At 38.5% G+C, this 15,414-nt stretch overlaps 1 protein-coding gene across 4 annotated transcripts in view; it reads right to left on the reverse strand.

The window, feature by feature from the left end:
• The window catches only part of RBM27 (RNA binding motif protein 27), an 86,938-nt gene that overhangs the window by 21,046 nt on the left and 50,478 nt on the right, over positions 1-15,414 (reverse strand). For all 4 annotated transcript variants that reach the window (XM_055285779.2, XM_055285780.2, XM_063642701.1 and 1 more), the window contains 6 exons: positions 13,297-13,446; positions 9,846-9,990; positions 7,862-8,015; positions 6,956-7,252; positions 5,096-5,236; positions 669-788 (listed from right to left, as the gene is read on the reverse strand). In XM_055285779.2, the coding sequence (XP_055141754.1) occupies positions 669-788; positions 5,096-5,236; positions 6,956-7,252; positions 7,862-8,015; positions 9,846-9,990; positions 13,297-13,446 (1,007 nt within the window). The remainder of the gene's footprint in view (positions 1-668; positions 789-5,095; positions 5,237-6,955; positions 7,253-7,861; positions 8,016-9,845; positions 9,991-13,296; positions 13,447-15,414) is intronic.

The raw sequence follows: 15,414 nt of genomic DNA on the forward strand, positions 1-15,414 counted from the left end.
AGAAAATCCGTCTCTACTAAAATACAAAATTAGCCAGGGTGTGGTGGCGCATGCCTGTAATCCCAGCTACTCCGGAGGCTGAGGCAGGAGAATCGCTTGAACTCAGGAGGCGGAGGTTGTGGTGAGCCAAGACCACACCATTGCACTCCAGCCTGGGCAACAAGAGCAAAACTCCGTCTCAAAAAAAAAAGAAAAAAGAAATAAGAGAGTAAAATCTATGGATTTCACCAGGAAAATTTTGCCTCCCACCCTCCTGTTAAATCTCTAATTATACTGAGATAGTATATATAAATATCTATTTAATTTGGAAAACCCTATGTGAACTTAATAGGATGACAGTGAGACTCACAACTGAATCATATAGATAATAATTACAAAAGTCTTATATTTTATATGAATCATTATCTACCTAGGAATTAAAAAAAGAAAATAAACACTAGAATTGGATGGAATAATAGTGTATTAAAAAAAAAATTCTGAATGACAATTGTGAAACATTTTTTCTGTATGTCCATCTTTTTTTTCCAAGTTTACATTAGAGAAGAAGCTAAATAAGCATTATGATGTTATGCCCTACCAACATGAACTGATTTAAAAGTGATAATGTAACCACTTAAAAATTCAACGCATCTTTTCTTCTGTAAGGCAAGAAAAATCAAGACTGTTACCTGTTTTTTTTTAAGCACTTCTTGAACATCATGAGATTTAGACCCTGAACAGAGCTTTGAAGGTGTCTTTAAGTTTGAGGAGCTGTAAATCATTTTTGGATGGCCTGGAGTTGAAAATATCTAAAAAATAAAGAAAAAAAAAAAGCACACACAAATATAATTGTATCTTAGAAATGCTTAGAATACTTTTTTAGAAAGGATGCATATATTTCTACTCTTCTTAGGAGTTAAATTTTCTTTTTACATTTAAAAACTTCATTATAAAATCTAGTTCTTTATGCATAAATTTGTCACCCAAAAGATAAAAACAGCCTTAGTGCCCTTCTGTTAAATACAATTTCACAAAATACCAGTATCAGACAAAGGTGCTCTTGTGACCGTAACAGATCAAGACAAAAGCAAGACCAATCCCTAATCATGACTGAACAGAGACAAAAACATGAATGCTATCCAAATCATAAAATGACTAAACATCTGTTTATCCTGGGAATGACTGCTGCTTCTTTACCACTTACTGCTGTAGCCTCATTCCAGGTCAGATTTAGTAAGATACCCTATCATAGAATTTATGCCTGTTTCCTTAAATCCTTCTAAATCATCTAACTTAGCCAGAATCCTAAAATAAGTCCTTTTGGCATCCAGTTTCATTGTATATACCTCTCACTGAATAATAAGTTGAATTTGTTTGGCTACAGGTGGTATCTGGCTGCAGGGTATTTCACAAGTTGTTTTTCGTAAGTGAAGTGCCAAATAAAAACCCTTGTTTCCAATAACTGAAAAATCCTTCTAAGAATTAAGCTACGTTCTTTTTTTAAAGTTTTCCTTTCTTCCTTTATTTAAAGACAAGGTCTCACTCTGCTACCCAGGCTAGAGTGCAGAGGTGCAATCACGGCTTGCTGCAGCCTCAATCTCTTGGGCTCAATCCCACCTCAGCTTCCTGAGTTGCTGGGGCTATAGGTGCCAGCCTGCAAGCCTGGCTGGTTTCTTTTCTTCTTTGTAGAGATAGGGTCTCTCTATGTTGCCTAGGCTGGTCTCAAACTCCTAGGCTCAAGTGATCCTCCCACCTCAGCCTCCCAAAGTGCTAGGATTAGAGGTGTGAGCCACTGCACCCGTCTTTTTAAACTTCTTAATTAACTTTGAATAATAAAAGAGATATAGAAAATAATATGAAGAAATCCATGGAAAATTCAATCACATAAATAATATATCCAAATGTCAGACTTCTCTCAATCACCACAACACTTAATTATCAAAATTAAACTAGTTTACACAGGAAAGTCCTGCATGTGCCATAATATTCACCTCTCCAGTTCCAGCTTATAATTTTCTAAACAATTTCCCCCCATTTGAAATGGGATCTATTAAAGTCCATGTAAGTGCAACTTGTTACATTTCTTTATAGTCTCCGTTACTTCATAGTTTCCCTCTCTGTCTCTTGCTTTTTGTTGCAAATTGTTTGTTGAAGAAACCAGGTCACTCATCCAGGAGTACTCCCCCATAGGATTCTGTGGTACCCTTGAAGATGTCCCTCCATCCCCCAAATTTCTTTTAAATTAGTGGGTAGATCTAGAGGCCTGATCAGATTTGTTTTTCTCTTTGACAGGACTCTAGTAATCTTTGACACCCTCCTTACTTTCTAGTTTGATACCATATTCTAGGCTCATCTGCAGTACTGCCAGTCTCAGGTCTGGAGACAGCTACTTCTTCAAGGATCCCTGGGTCCCTTTGAGTGCTAGGGATGCTCAATGACTGGTTGGTCATTGCTTCTAGACCTTTTCAGTGAATAGAATTGGGAAATGTTTGGGGAATATTTTGTTGCCTTTTTTTTTCCCATTAAGATAAAATACAACCTGAGTTAATACTGATAGTTTCTATTCAAATGCAGGACTACAGGGTATTTACTTAATCTTATCTATCTTCTATCTCTCTTTTCAACCACACTGAAAATCTCAGTTGTCAAGGACATCAGCGTAACTCCTCATTTGATTTACCCTACAATGCTCACAGATGGGTTTCAGAATATCAACATTGCCAACAATATGATTAGAAAGAGCTTTCTTTAAATTGTTTTTTGTCCTCAGGGTATATCACATTAGGAATATATCATCAAATCACCGTTTTAAAGCACTCATTGCAGATAAGCTAGTTCATGTGTTTCACTTCTCTTTTCACTTTTTAGGGATTACTTCTATTTCATTTAATTTTACTTTATAATTACATTCAGAATTTATTTACATGGTTCCAAGTCAAATCTACAAAACAAGACATAATCAAAAGTCATCTAGCTTCTTCTATACTTGCCATAACCACAGGATTTAAATAATATGAATTATCTTTTCCGTTTTTTTTCCTGTTATAAGCAAATACTTCTGTGTTCAGTGCCTCTACTTTTTCACACCAGCAGTAGTCAACTATATATTTTTTCTTCCATTTTGCTTTTTTACTTAATATATTCTGATAATCACTCCATGGTACATATAAAAATATTCTTCATTCTTTATATAGTTGTATGTTTACTGTGTATACTACATTTGCAGTAACCAGTCCCCTACAGATGGGTATTTGGGTTGTTTCCAGTCTTTTGTTATTATAAAGAGTATATCATTACTAGCCTTGCACATATGTCTTTCCATATTTTGGCTGGTATACCTTTGACATAGATTCTTAGAAGGATGATAACTAGTTTAGTAATGCATATACATAATTTTTGCAGATACTGTACTGCCAAATTTCCTTTCATGAGGGTTGTATCATTTAGTGTTTCAATCAGCATCTAAATCTCAGATCCATTTGGAATTTATACTGGTTTATGATATAATTAAAAAAAAAAAAGGATCAGATCTTATTTCATCTTTTCCCTACTGCCTATCCAGTTATTCCAATACTATTTATCAACATGTCTATAACTTCCCCACTGATTTGGGACACTTTGTTATTATATAATAAACTCCTATTTGCAACTGAGTCTATTTCTAGATTTTCTATTCTGCTCCACTAGTCTGTCTATTCATGAGTCAGTACCAGGTTGTTTCAGTTACGGAAGCTATATAGTATTTTGGGGATAGCAGTTTTCTTTGCTTTCCTTTTTTTTTTTTTTTAAGCTCTCTCGGTAATAATCACCACGCTCAAGAGTTATAGTATAGATATATTACTAAAAATAAATTACTTAAAACATATTTCAAAGTTTGTTTTTTTTTTTACTATGACAGAATACCTTTCACTAAATTCTTTTTTTTGAGACGGAGTCTCGCTCTGTCGCCCAGGCTGGAGTGCAGTGGCGCAATCTCCGCTCACTGCAAGCTCCGCCTCCTGGGTTCACGCCATTCTCCTGCCTCAGCCTCTCCAAGTAGCTGGGACTACAGGCGCCTGCCACTATGCCCGGCTAATTTTTTTTTTGTATTTTTAGTAGAGACGGGGTTTCACCGTGGTCTCGATCTCCTGACCTCGTGATCCGCCCGCCTCGGCCTCCCAAAGTGCTGGGATTACAAGCGTGAGCCACCGCGCCCGGCACCCTTCACTAAATTCTTAAAGATGAAATTAAAGAAATTAATAAAGACACTTATCTATTAATAAATATCTAAAATTCAGCCGGGCGCAGTGGCTCACGCCTGTAGTCCCAGCACTTTGGGGTGGATCAACTAAGGTCGGGAGTTCCAGACCAGACTGACCAACATGGAGAAACCCCATCTCTACTAAAAATACAAAATCAGCTGGGCATGGTGGCGCATGCCTGTAATCTCAGCTACTCAGGAGGCTGAGGCAGGAGAATCACTTGAACCCAGGAGATGGAGGTTGCGGTGAGCCAAGCTTGTGCCATTGCACTCCAGCCTGGGCAACAAAAGCAAAACTCTGTCTCAAAAAAAATTAAATAAATAAATAAATATCTAAAATTCTCAAATTCCTACTTAACTTTGTTTTTGGTGTGTTTTTTTTTTTGTTGGTTTTTTTTTTTTGAGACAGAGTCTTGCTCTGTCGCCCAGGCTGGAGTGCAATGGTGCGACCTTGGCTCACTGCAACCTCCACCTTCCGGGTTCAAGTGATTCTCGTGCCTCAGCCTCCCGGATAGCTGGGATTACAGGTGTCTGCCACCACGCCCGGCTAATTTTTTTTTGTATTTTTAGTAGAGATGGGGTTTCGCCATTTTGGCCAGGCTGGTCTCGAACTCCTGACCTCAGGTGATCCACTCACCTAGGCTACCCAAAGTGCTGGGATTATAGGTGTGAGCCACCACGCCCAGCCTCCTATTTAACTTTGAACAGGAAAAAAATTTCACTAGCAAATTTCTGACTGAAACATGGAAACTAGAGAGGTATACCTGCCACACTTAGGTGAACTGTCACAACTGTCTTGACTGTCTGAATGATAACTGATTTATTCTAATTCACTGAATGATTCTAAATATATTTGAAGCTCCCAAAAATGCATACCTGGCAATCTTCTCCAGCACCACCAGACTGATTCAACAAATGTGATGCATCAGTCTGGTTACCACCTGCATGTCCAAGACGATGTTTAACAGGAACTTTGTTGAGAACATATGCACCTGATGTCTGTGGTTTGTTCATCATCTGCATATACAAAATAAACACTTATGTGGCAGAAGTTTAAAAACATGCCTAGGAATGGTATAAATTTAAGATGATTATTCCAGGGAAGAAGACAAGAAAATGGGAACGGGAAGGTGCTTCAATTATCTGTAAGGTTTTATTTTTTAAGGGCACTGATGAATATACAAATGATAGATTATTCATACTTTTTGGGATGTCTAAAACATATCACAACAAAATGCATGCACCTACACACAAAAAAACTGTTAATTATTTTTTAATGTTTCCTCTAGTATGCAATGTTCTGAAAGAATTAGAGGATCTTGGCTGGGCACAGTGTCTCACACGTATAATCCCAGCACTTTGGGAGGCCAAGGTGGGTGGATCACCCATGGTCAGGAGTTCAAGACCAGCCTGGCCAACTGGCGAAACCCCGTCTCTACTAAAAATACAAAAATTGGGCAGGCATGGTGGCATGCACCTGTAGTCACAGCTACTCAGGAGGCTGAGGCAGGAGAATAGCTTGAACCCAGGAGGCAGAGGTTGCAGTGAACCAAGACTGCGCCACTACACTCTAGCCTGAATGACGACAAAGTGAGACTGTCTCAAAAAAAAAAAAAAAAGAAAAGAAAAAAGGAAAAAGAAGAAGAAAAGAATTAGGGGGTCTTAACTGACAGTGGCTTAATATGAATAACTGTGAAATGATCACCTCAAAAACATAACGCAATCTTGGGCTGTACTAACAGAACATGTCTAATGATCACCATGAAGGTGATAGTATGAACTCTTTTCTACACTATTCATCCAACATCTAGGGGAAGCATTCACCTTTGGGCCCTTACATGAAGTGGGATACAAACATAACCGAAAGAGAATTTAGATGCAAATGAGCTGGACGATAAATGGAGTTGACACCATGTACTGTAAGGAATACTTTTTAAAAATCTGACTGCATTTAATCTAAGCATGAGATTATCTAGGTCAATCTCTGAATGGCTCTGATGTGTGGTAGTTTGTTGTTTTGTTTTTTCCTTCCTTCATCTACTCAATCAAATATGTTTTGAGCAGTATGTACCAGACATTGTTTTAGGCACTAGTGTCACAACAGGCAAAATTCCAATTCTCTTGGAGCTTCTATTCCCATTTTTAGAAGGAACATATAACTTTTTTACATGGGAAAAAGGAGGGCAAATGGGTAGACACAAAAAAGACTGATTCTAATACAAAATAAAGAAATAGCTCTACAGTCAAAGTTGCTCTGTGGTAGATGGTTATTATACTTTAGTGTGCATAACAATAACTTAAGAGTACTTGTTAAACATGTATATTTATAGGCCCCATATCTAGAGACTGACTCTACAGAGTCAGTGGCTTAATATGAATTAAGGTTTGAGAAGGTGAAGCCCAGGAATTTGCACCCAGGTAAGTGATTCTGATGTAAAATAGCAGGTCTCAAACTTTAAGGTATGTAAGAATCACCTGGAGAGCTTGTTAAAACACAAATCCTTGGGCCACACCCATAGGGATTCCGATTCAGTAGGATGGAGTATGGCTCAAGAATCTGCAATTTTTCCCCCAAGAATCTGCATTTCTAATAAGATCCCAGGAGATCAGATGCTACTAGTCTGCAGTTCAAATTAAGAATAGCTCTTATGTAGAAGACCGAAGGACCAGGAATTGAAAAATACTGATCTAGAGGCTGTAACTAAAAGACCTTTAATTCCCAGTGAACCAGATTACCTTCTGGATACCTCCGTGCACTGTTGAAGGAGCAGACTGGGCCACTAGCACCTGCTGCTGATGAAGATGCTGTGGCAGGTGATGGTGCTGCTGTGAGAGGTGACTAAGTGTTTGCTGTTGTTGCAGGAGCAGCTGTGCTGAGGACTGTAGTGTTGGTTGCTCATTATTTTCCCTATGCCACAAGACTCGAATGAATCGGTTGTTTAGAACTGCTTCTGTGCTAGAAATGGCTTTCCTGGCCTCCTCATTGGTAAGATACTGGATTAGGGCTGCTTCTGGATCACCCTTAAAAGCAACCTTGAAGAAAATAAAACAATATAAATTCCCAAAACCAGAAAATAGTTAAATAAATTATGACCCACTGCTATGTAATGAATGTTTTCCCCAAAATACACGTTAAAGCCCTAAACTCCAACATTACTGTTTTAGAGATAGAGCTTTTAGGATGTAATTAAGGTTAAATGAGGCCACAAAGGTGCGTCCTAATGAATAGTATCGGTGGCCTTAAAAGAAGAGAAAGAGATCTGCCCCAGTCCCCTCTTTCTCTTTCTCTGTCTGCCATGTGAGAATGCAAGAAGCCAACCATCTGCAAGCCAGGAAGACAGCACTCCCTAGGAAATGAATCATCCAGCACCTTGATCTTGGACTTCCCAGTCTCCAAAACTCTGAGGCTACCCATTCTCTTTCAGGAAGAGATTGCAGAAAAGAACCAAATGAATTCACAAGAACAAACGTGGTTTAACAAGTCCATCATAAAAGTGGGCATACAGATATATGGTGGCATTTACAGCACTTAGCAGAGATGATCAGAATAACCACTGACTCATTTAAACAAGGTGAGCTGATAGAAATATTCCCAAGACCCATAAAATGCCTGGATTCTGTCACTGACATAGCCACATTTACCTGGATATTAACAATAGTTCCAAATTTGCTGAAGTGTTCATTGAGCTTGGTAATGTTGTTCAATTCCTGAGGGATTTTCTTGACTTCTAATTTGGTGTTTGTATACTGATTCTTTCGTAAGAACCCTGGTTTATTTTGATTGTTATTTCCTTGCCTAAAAGGAAGATTAATACATCTTGGTTAATTCTCCTACTTCATGCCTAGCCAAGAGATATAACCACAAAGAATTTAGGTTTATAATTTTTTTAAGTGCCTTTTTGTGGCTGGGCATAGTGGCCCACACCTATAATCCCAGAAAACTTCTTCAAAATCCTATAAAACATTATATTCAAAATTCCAACCACAGAAAATATATAAGCATCAAGAAACAGGTTACAGGCTGGGCAAAGTGGCTCATGACTGTAATGCCAGCACTCTGAGAGGCCAAAGCAGGAGGACTGCTTGAGCCCAGGGGTTCCAGACCAGTCTGGGGAACATAGTCAGACCACATCTCTATATAATAAATTAATTGATTGATTAATTTGTTTAAAGTGCCTTTTGTGAGCCCTTAACATTCTTCAGAAATTACTAAGCAATTTTCACATTATTCTTTTGTTTTTTGTAGACAGAGTCTCACTCCATCGCCCAGGCTGGAGTGCCGTGGCACGATCTCAGCCCACTGCAACCTCCACCTCCCGAGTTCAAGTGAGTCTCCTGCCTCAGCTTCCTGAGTATCTGGGATTACAGGCGCATGCCACCACGCACGACTAATTTTTGTATTCTTAGTACAGACAGGGTTTCACCATGTTGGCCAGGCTGGTCTCGAACTCCCGACATCAGTGATTTACCCGCCTCGGCCTCCCAAAGTGCTGGGATTACAGGTGTGAGCCACTACGCCCGGCCGACATTATTCTTATTACATGAGAATAGAAAAGGTGAACAGCAATAGATTACAAAAAGAAAAGGCCCAACTAACACTTAAAATCATATGCTAAATAGATCTACCATAAAGATCTACCACAATTATCAAAGACTCTAACATCATTAAAAGAAGGCTAGAACATCATCTTTTTTTTTTTTTTTTTTTTTTTTTGAGACAGAGTTTTGTTCTTTTTACCCAGACTGGAGTGCAATGGTGCAATCTCAGCTCACTGCAACCTCCGCCTCCTGGGTTCAAGCAATTCTCCTGCCTCAGCCTCCCAAGTTGCTGGAATTACAGGCATGTGCCACCACACCTGGCTAATTTTGTATTTTGGGTTTCTCCATTTTGGTCAGGCTGGTCTCGAACTCCTGACCTCAAGTGATCCACCTGCCTTGGCCTCCCAAAGTGCTGGGATTACAGGTATGAGCCACTGTGCCCAGCTAGATCATCTTTAATGGCATATTTTCAACTTCTGCAAAGGTACTAAGCTTTTTTTTTCACCGTTGATTTCATATTTTTTCTTCTTTTCTATCCATTGCCAGTGTCTCAGTAATTTTTAATATTGGGTTAGGCGTAGAAATAGGTAGGTACAAATTAGAAATACCTATTATGGGCTGGGTGTGGTGGCTCACACCTGTAATCCCAGCACCTTGGGAGGCCAAGATGGGTGGATCACTTGAGGTCAGGAGTTTGAGACCAGCCTGACTAACAAGGTAAAACCCCATCTCCACTAAAAATACAAAAAAATTAGGTGGGCATGGTGGCTGGCACTTGTAATCCCAACTACTCAGGAGGCTGGGACAAGAGAATCACCTCAACCCCAGGCGCAGAGGTTGAGGTGAGCTGAGATTATGCCATTGCACTCCAGCCTGGGTGACTACGTCTTTAAAAAAAAAAAAAAAAAAACCATTATAAATATTGTTAACTTTTTAATTTTTACAACATTCTAAAGATGTCTCCTGGAACCCTAACTTCAAGATACCTAGTTTGAAAATATTAATTAATGACAAATCTTATTTTTATGAATTTACCAATGCAAACGACAATAACAATTAGATGCTACTAATTAGCAAATTATCTTACTTTCCCAGCCAAGGTTTCTTTGTGAGTGGCCCTTCCAAACCACTCATAGCTCTTTTTCGACTATCTGGTTCAAGAACTACTCTGGTTATGTTGCTATTAATCGAAACAGGAACTGGTGGTTCAGTCTGGATCACGATGTTAGCAGCTGTTGGAAACAAAAATTGAAATTACTGAGTTTTTCAGGAGTCTCAATGATTAATGCATTTAGTCTAAAAGCTAAAAAGCACTATGAATAGCTCAACTACTATCATTTCTCTTTCAGAAATGCCTAACAGAAGAAAAAGTTACAAATGCCTTTTTCTATAAAAAATAGAAATCCATGTTTCAAAACTCAAAGTTAACCTCGATGTAATAATTGACTCAGGCATGGATGATCAATAGATGAAAAAAATATTGGTGAAAGGTTGTTGGAAAACAAGATATTTATGGTGCCAAAGTACCACTCCAAAAATTACATTTACAATGGAAAGCTCTGGGCCAGGCGCAGTGGCTCACGCCTGTAATTCCAGCACTTTGGGAGGCAGAGGCGGGCGGATCACCTGAGGTCGGGAGTTCAAGACCAACCTGACCAACATGGGGAAACCCCATCTCTACTAGAAATACAAAAAAATTAGCCAGACATGGTGGTGCATGCCTGTAATCCCAGCTACTCGGGAGGCTGAGGCAGGACAATCACTTGAACCCAGGAGATGGAGGTTGCAGTGAGCCGAGATTGTGCCATTGCACTCCAGCCTGGGCAACAAGAGTGAAACTCGGTCTCATAAAGAAACAAAAAAAAAAAAAAAAAAAAAAACAAGAGCAATGGAGAGCTCTAACAATGATCACCTTATAGAAGCAATCAAACTTAGTCCATTAATGGACATTATTTGCCTCCTGGTGTGATTCAACAAGAAGTTCGCCAAATCATAAGGATTACATGTTATTATGGAATTATGGTTTTATGTGTGGCAATAATACTGTGCTTATATAGGACTGTCTTATTCTTAGATATAAGGTAATGGACTTAAAGTTTCACAATGTCTACCACTTACTTTCAAGAGATTCAACAAAAAAATGTGAGCGGAGAGAAGAAAGAGAAGAGAGAGTACACAAGAGAGCATTCATGCCCAAAGGTAATAAAATATTACTGGTAAATCTAAATGAAGGCATTCAGATGTTCACTGTGTTTCTTTTGATTTTCCATAGGTTTAAAGTTGGGAAGAAAATCCAAAGCTAATACTATAAATTGGCAGAAATACTCTAAGAATCTGTCCTTAAAATAAATAACCTGTGGGTAGGAAGATGTGTACTGAACAAAACAGAAATTAACAACACAAAACTATGCCTATTAAATCTTGGGTATTTCTCTTAACTTTAGCAACTCCACCAAGCAAAGAATAACCCAGAGCTGAATGCTGGGGTAGGTATATGGTTAGGAGTTGGTACATTTGATTTCATCTTTGTCAGGGAAACTATGATGTAAAGATTCATTCACTTAACGTTTAGCTATTTTACAGCTCAGCAACTACAGCAGGCCTTGGGTATACATTGGTGAATAAAATAGACATGATCCTTGCTCTTGCAGGACTTGTGTTTTCAGAAGGCTAATGAAGAAGATAGCAACTGTGATGACAGAAAGCATTCTAGAATTTGAGATGCCATTATGTTCTCCTTAAATAGTTTTTATCATTACCAGCTAACATTGCCTAATGCTTTTTTTTTTTAAATTTAATGAAGTGTGTCATATTAAAGGAAGGAGATATAACTAAAGGTTAAGTGACTTGCCAAAGACAACAAAGAAATCCTGTTGTATACACAACATGACTTCTCCTCTGAATTCTAGTTCTGCCACTTAACAGCTGTGTGACCTTGGGCAAGTTCTTTAAACCTCTCTAAGCCTCAGTGTTTTTACTTGTAAAAGGAGAATAAAAATAGAAATATGACAGACAATAGTATGTATGAGGCTGGGTGCAGTGGCTCATGCCTGTAATCCCAGCACTTTGGGAGGCCGAGGTGGGATGTGGATCACATGAGGTCAGGAGTTCAAGACAAGCCTGACCAATATGGTGAAACCTCATCTCTACTAAAAATACAAAAATTAGCAGGGTTGTGGTGGCGCACACCTGTAATCCCAGCTAGTCAGGAGGCTGAGATGGGAGAATCACTTGAACCCAGGAGGCGGAGGTTGCAGTGAGCTGAGATCGTGTCACTGCACTCCAGCATAGGTGACAGAACGAGACCCTGTCTCAAAAAATATATATTATATACATATATATATGAGAAGGCATTTGGTGTAGTCTTCATACAAAACCTGTTATTCTTATAGTGGTAATAGTGTTATTAATGACAGGAAAAAAGAATTAATAAAGCTAGGATAGAAAGGAAGAACAGGAAAATGCTAGGCTGGGCATGGTGGCTCACACCTGTAATACCAGCACTTTGAGAGGCCAAGGTGGGCGGATTAACCTCAGGTCAGGAGTTCAAGGCCAGCCTGGCCAACATAGTGAAACCCTGTCTCTACTAAAAATACAAAAATTAGCCAGGCATGGTAGCACATGCTTATAATCTCAGCTACTCAGGAGGCAGAGGCAGGAGAATCCCTTGAACCTGGGAGGCAGAGGTTGCAGTGAGTCAGGATCACGCCACTGCACTCCAACCTGGGCAACAGAGCCAGACTCCATTTCAAAAAAAAAAAGAAGAAGAAAAAAAGGAAAAGAAAGGAAGAAAAGGAAAATGTTTACCAGATGATTAAATTAATCAAAAAACTGTTGTGTCAGTGCAGTCCATGGCCAGTCACTCATGCTGAAATTATATATTGGAAATCCATAATAGTTACTTAAAAAAAAAACTGGAATCTCATCAAACTAACCATCATTAACCAACCCTTTTAGTGGGGGAGTAGGTAGGAGGTTATCAGCCATATTAAAGGTAAATGTTTGCATTTAATCTTGGTTTTGTTTCATTTTTAAAGTTTATTCCTAAGTTTTGTAAAGGTCCTAACTTAAAGATGTAATTATAAGTGTTAAAAATTATCAAATAATTGTACTGTAACATTTTAGATTCTCAATATAATTAGTGTGATGCATAGCTCTTAGGATACAAAGCAGGCCCTTCAATGATCAGTTCTTTGAGGGCAGGGGATCAGTAATTTCATCTTTCTATACACAATATCTAACACAGTGCCTAGCAACAAAACTAAAACAGCCTAAAGTCCTACCAAAAGACGCAGTTAAATAATATTAGTATGATTTGTATTTAAAAATAAATATATCCTAACTATAGCTTTAAAATAAAATTTGGAGATAAAGTTATTTAAAAACATCTGAGATTAATACATAGCACCCTCCAAAGAGATGATATATAAGTAATTTGGACCTTAATTTCCTCAAGCTAGGCCAGAAATGCAAATGTAATAACTATATCCAACTACTGCATAACACTTAGCATCAGAAAAAGTTCAAGGTATTGTCACCTCTTGGATTTGCATCCATATCTCCAGATGTTAGGCCAATCAGATTGGGGCGCTGTGTCTGTGTTCTTGAAAAGAACTGTCTGTACTGAGATCTACCAGAACTAGTAATACTAGGAGCTTCTGGGTTGTAACCATCTGGTTCATATGTATCTGAGGGAAAACAAAGCAACAAAACACACAACAAATCAAAGACAGGTTAAACCATCTCTCATTGTTATAAAATAAACAACTGCTTAAAAAACATATTCTCCAACAAACATAAATACATCAACCTACAAGTCACCCCTCAGTATCTGTGAGGGACTGGTTCCAGGACCCTCCCGCAGATATAAAAATGCACAAATGTTCAAGACTTTTATATAAAATAGGGTGGTGGTATTTGCATATAACCTAGGTAAACTGTCTTGTATACTCTAAAACATCTCTAGGTTAATTATAATACATAATATAAATGCTATGTAAATAGCTGTTATGGATATTGTTTTTAAAACTTGCATTACTTTTAATTATTGTGCTTTTTTTTATTTTTATTTTTTTCCTGAATATTTTCAATCTGTAGTTGGTTGAATCTGCAGATGTAGAACCTGAGGTGAAGGGATGACTGTATTTCTCTTTGTGTTACAGTATCTAGACACACCTTTTGAAACCGAAAAAAAAAAATGCTCCCATTACAGAATATAGATATATGCATCCATTCTTAAATACTGATATTTTCAGATTCACTCACCTACTCATTTCTACTCTATATATTAATTACCTAATCCAAATGTCAATGCACATTTTTTTTCTAATTTTAAAAAACGGGAGATGGGGTCTCGCTATCTTGCCCAGGCTGGTCTTGAACTCCTGGGCTTTGGCCATCTGCCCACCTCACTCTCCCAAACTGCTGGCATTACAGGTGTGAGTCACTGTGCCCAGCCCAATGCGCATTTGTTAATACAAATTTTCACATACACAAACACCGTATGTGAAGGATTGAGTTTCCTCTGTTATCTATCATATCTCCAATTTCTAGGTACCTTTTTAACTAAGGTGAAAAGAAACTGTATTCATTTGGTCACGTGCACTTCTTCAAACTACAGTGAGAACAGCTGCTTTCACACACAAACCATATGTCAAATAAAAAAGCGCACGCGCGCACATACATGTCAGTCACTTCTATGATTTAGAGCATAGAAGTGATTCAGAATACAAGATCTGCAAATTATCCTCATTTAGGGGATCTTCCTGGCCACTACAGGCATTTCAGGCAACGGCCAATAAATAGCACAACTAGGATTCAGAAGTCCTCAATCCAGAAAATGTCTCACCCCCAATACTTTTAGATTAAACTTCTCCCATGAATATTGTGCTCCTCCTAACTTCAGATTCACAAGCTAACTTCCTTCTTGCACAAAACATCCACAAGCTACAATGAGGCAATAATAATAAAATGCCATTAAAGTACAGGTGATTCTGAGATATATAATATAAGAACTAGAACTGCTGATTGGCATTCCTTCTCTTCCTCCCACCCCCATTTTTCCCCTTTTTTCAGGTTTTGAAAACAGCTCATGGAATTACACAGAAAAGGCAACACTAGATTAAGAACTGTCTCCCTCTAATAAAATGTTAAGTGATGTTGAAAATTAATCATTTGGGGCATCTGTACTGTCCTCCTCAGAGAGCGATGGCACAGAAATTTTAATAAATTATTATCACAATGACATTCCTATTAGAGATTTTTTATTTCATTCCTAAGGCTTGCATTCAGTCTCAAAGTTTCCTGATGATGATTAATAAAACCAAATAATTGAGCCGGGCGCAGTGGCTCACGCCTGTAATTCCAGCACTTTGGGAGGCCAAGGTAGGCAGGTCACGAGGTCAGGAGTTCGAGACCAGCCTGACCAACATGGTGAAACCTCGTGTCTACTAAAAACACAAAAATTAGCCGGGCTTGGTGATGCACGCCTGTAATCCCAGCTACTCAGGAGGCTGAGGCAGGAGAATCACTTGGACCCTCGAGGTGGAGGCTGCAGTGAGCCAAGATCATGCCATTGCATTCCAGGCACTCCAGCCTGGGCAGCAGAGCGAGACTCCGTCTCAAAAATAAATAAATAAATAAAAACAAATAATTTT

Source organism: Symphalangus syndactylus, chromosome 7 (genome assembly GCF_028878055.3).
Source record: "Symphalangus syndactylus isolate Jambi chromosome 7, NHGRI_mSymSyn1-v2.1_pri, whole genome shotgun sequence".
Classification (NCBI taxonomy): domain Eukaryota; kingdom Metazoa; phylum Chordata; class Mammalia; order Primates; family Hylobatidae; genus Symphalangus; species Symphalangus syndactylus.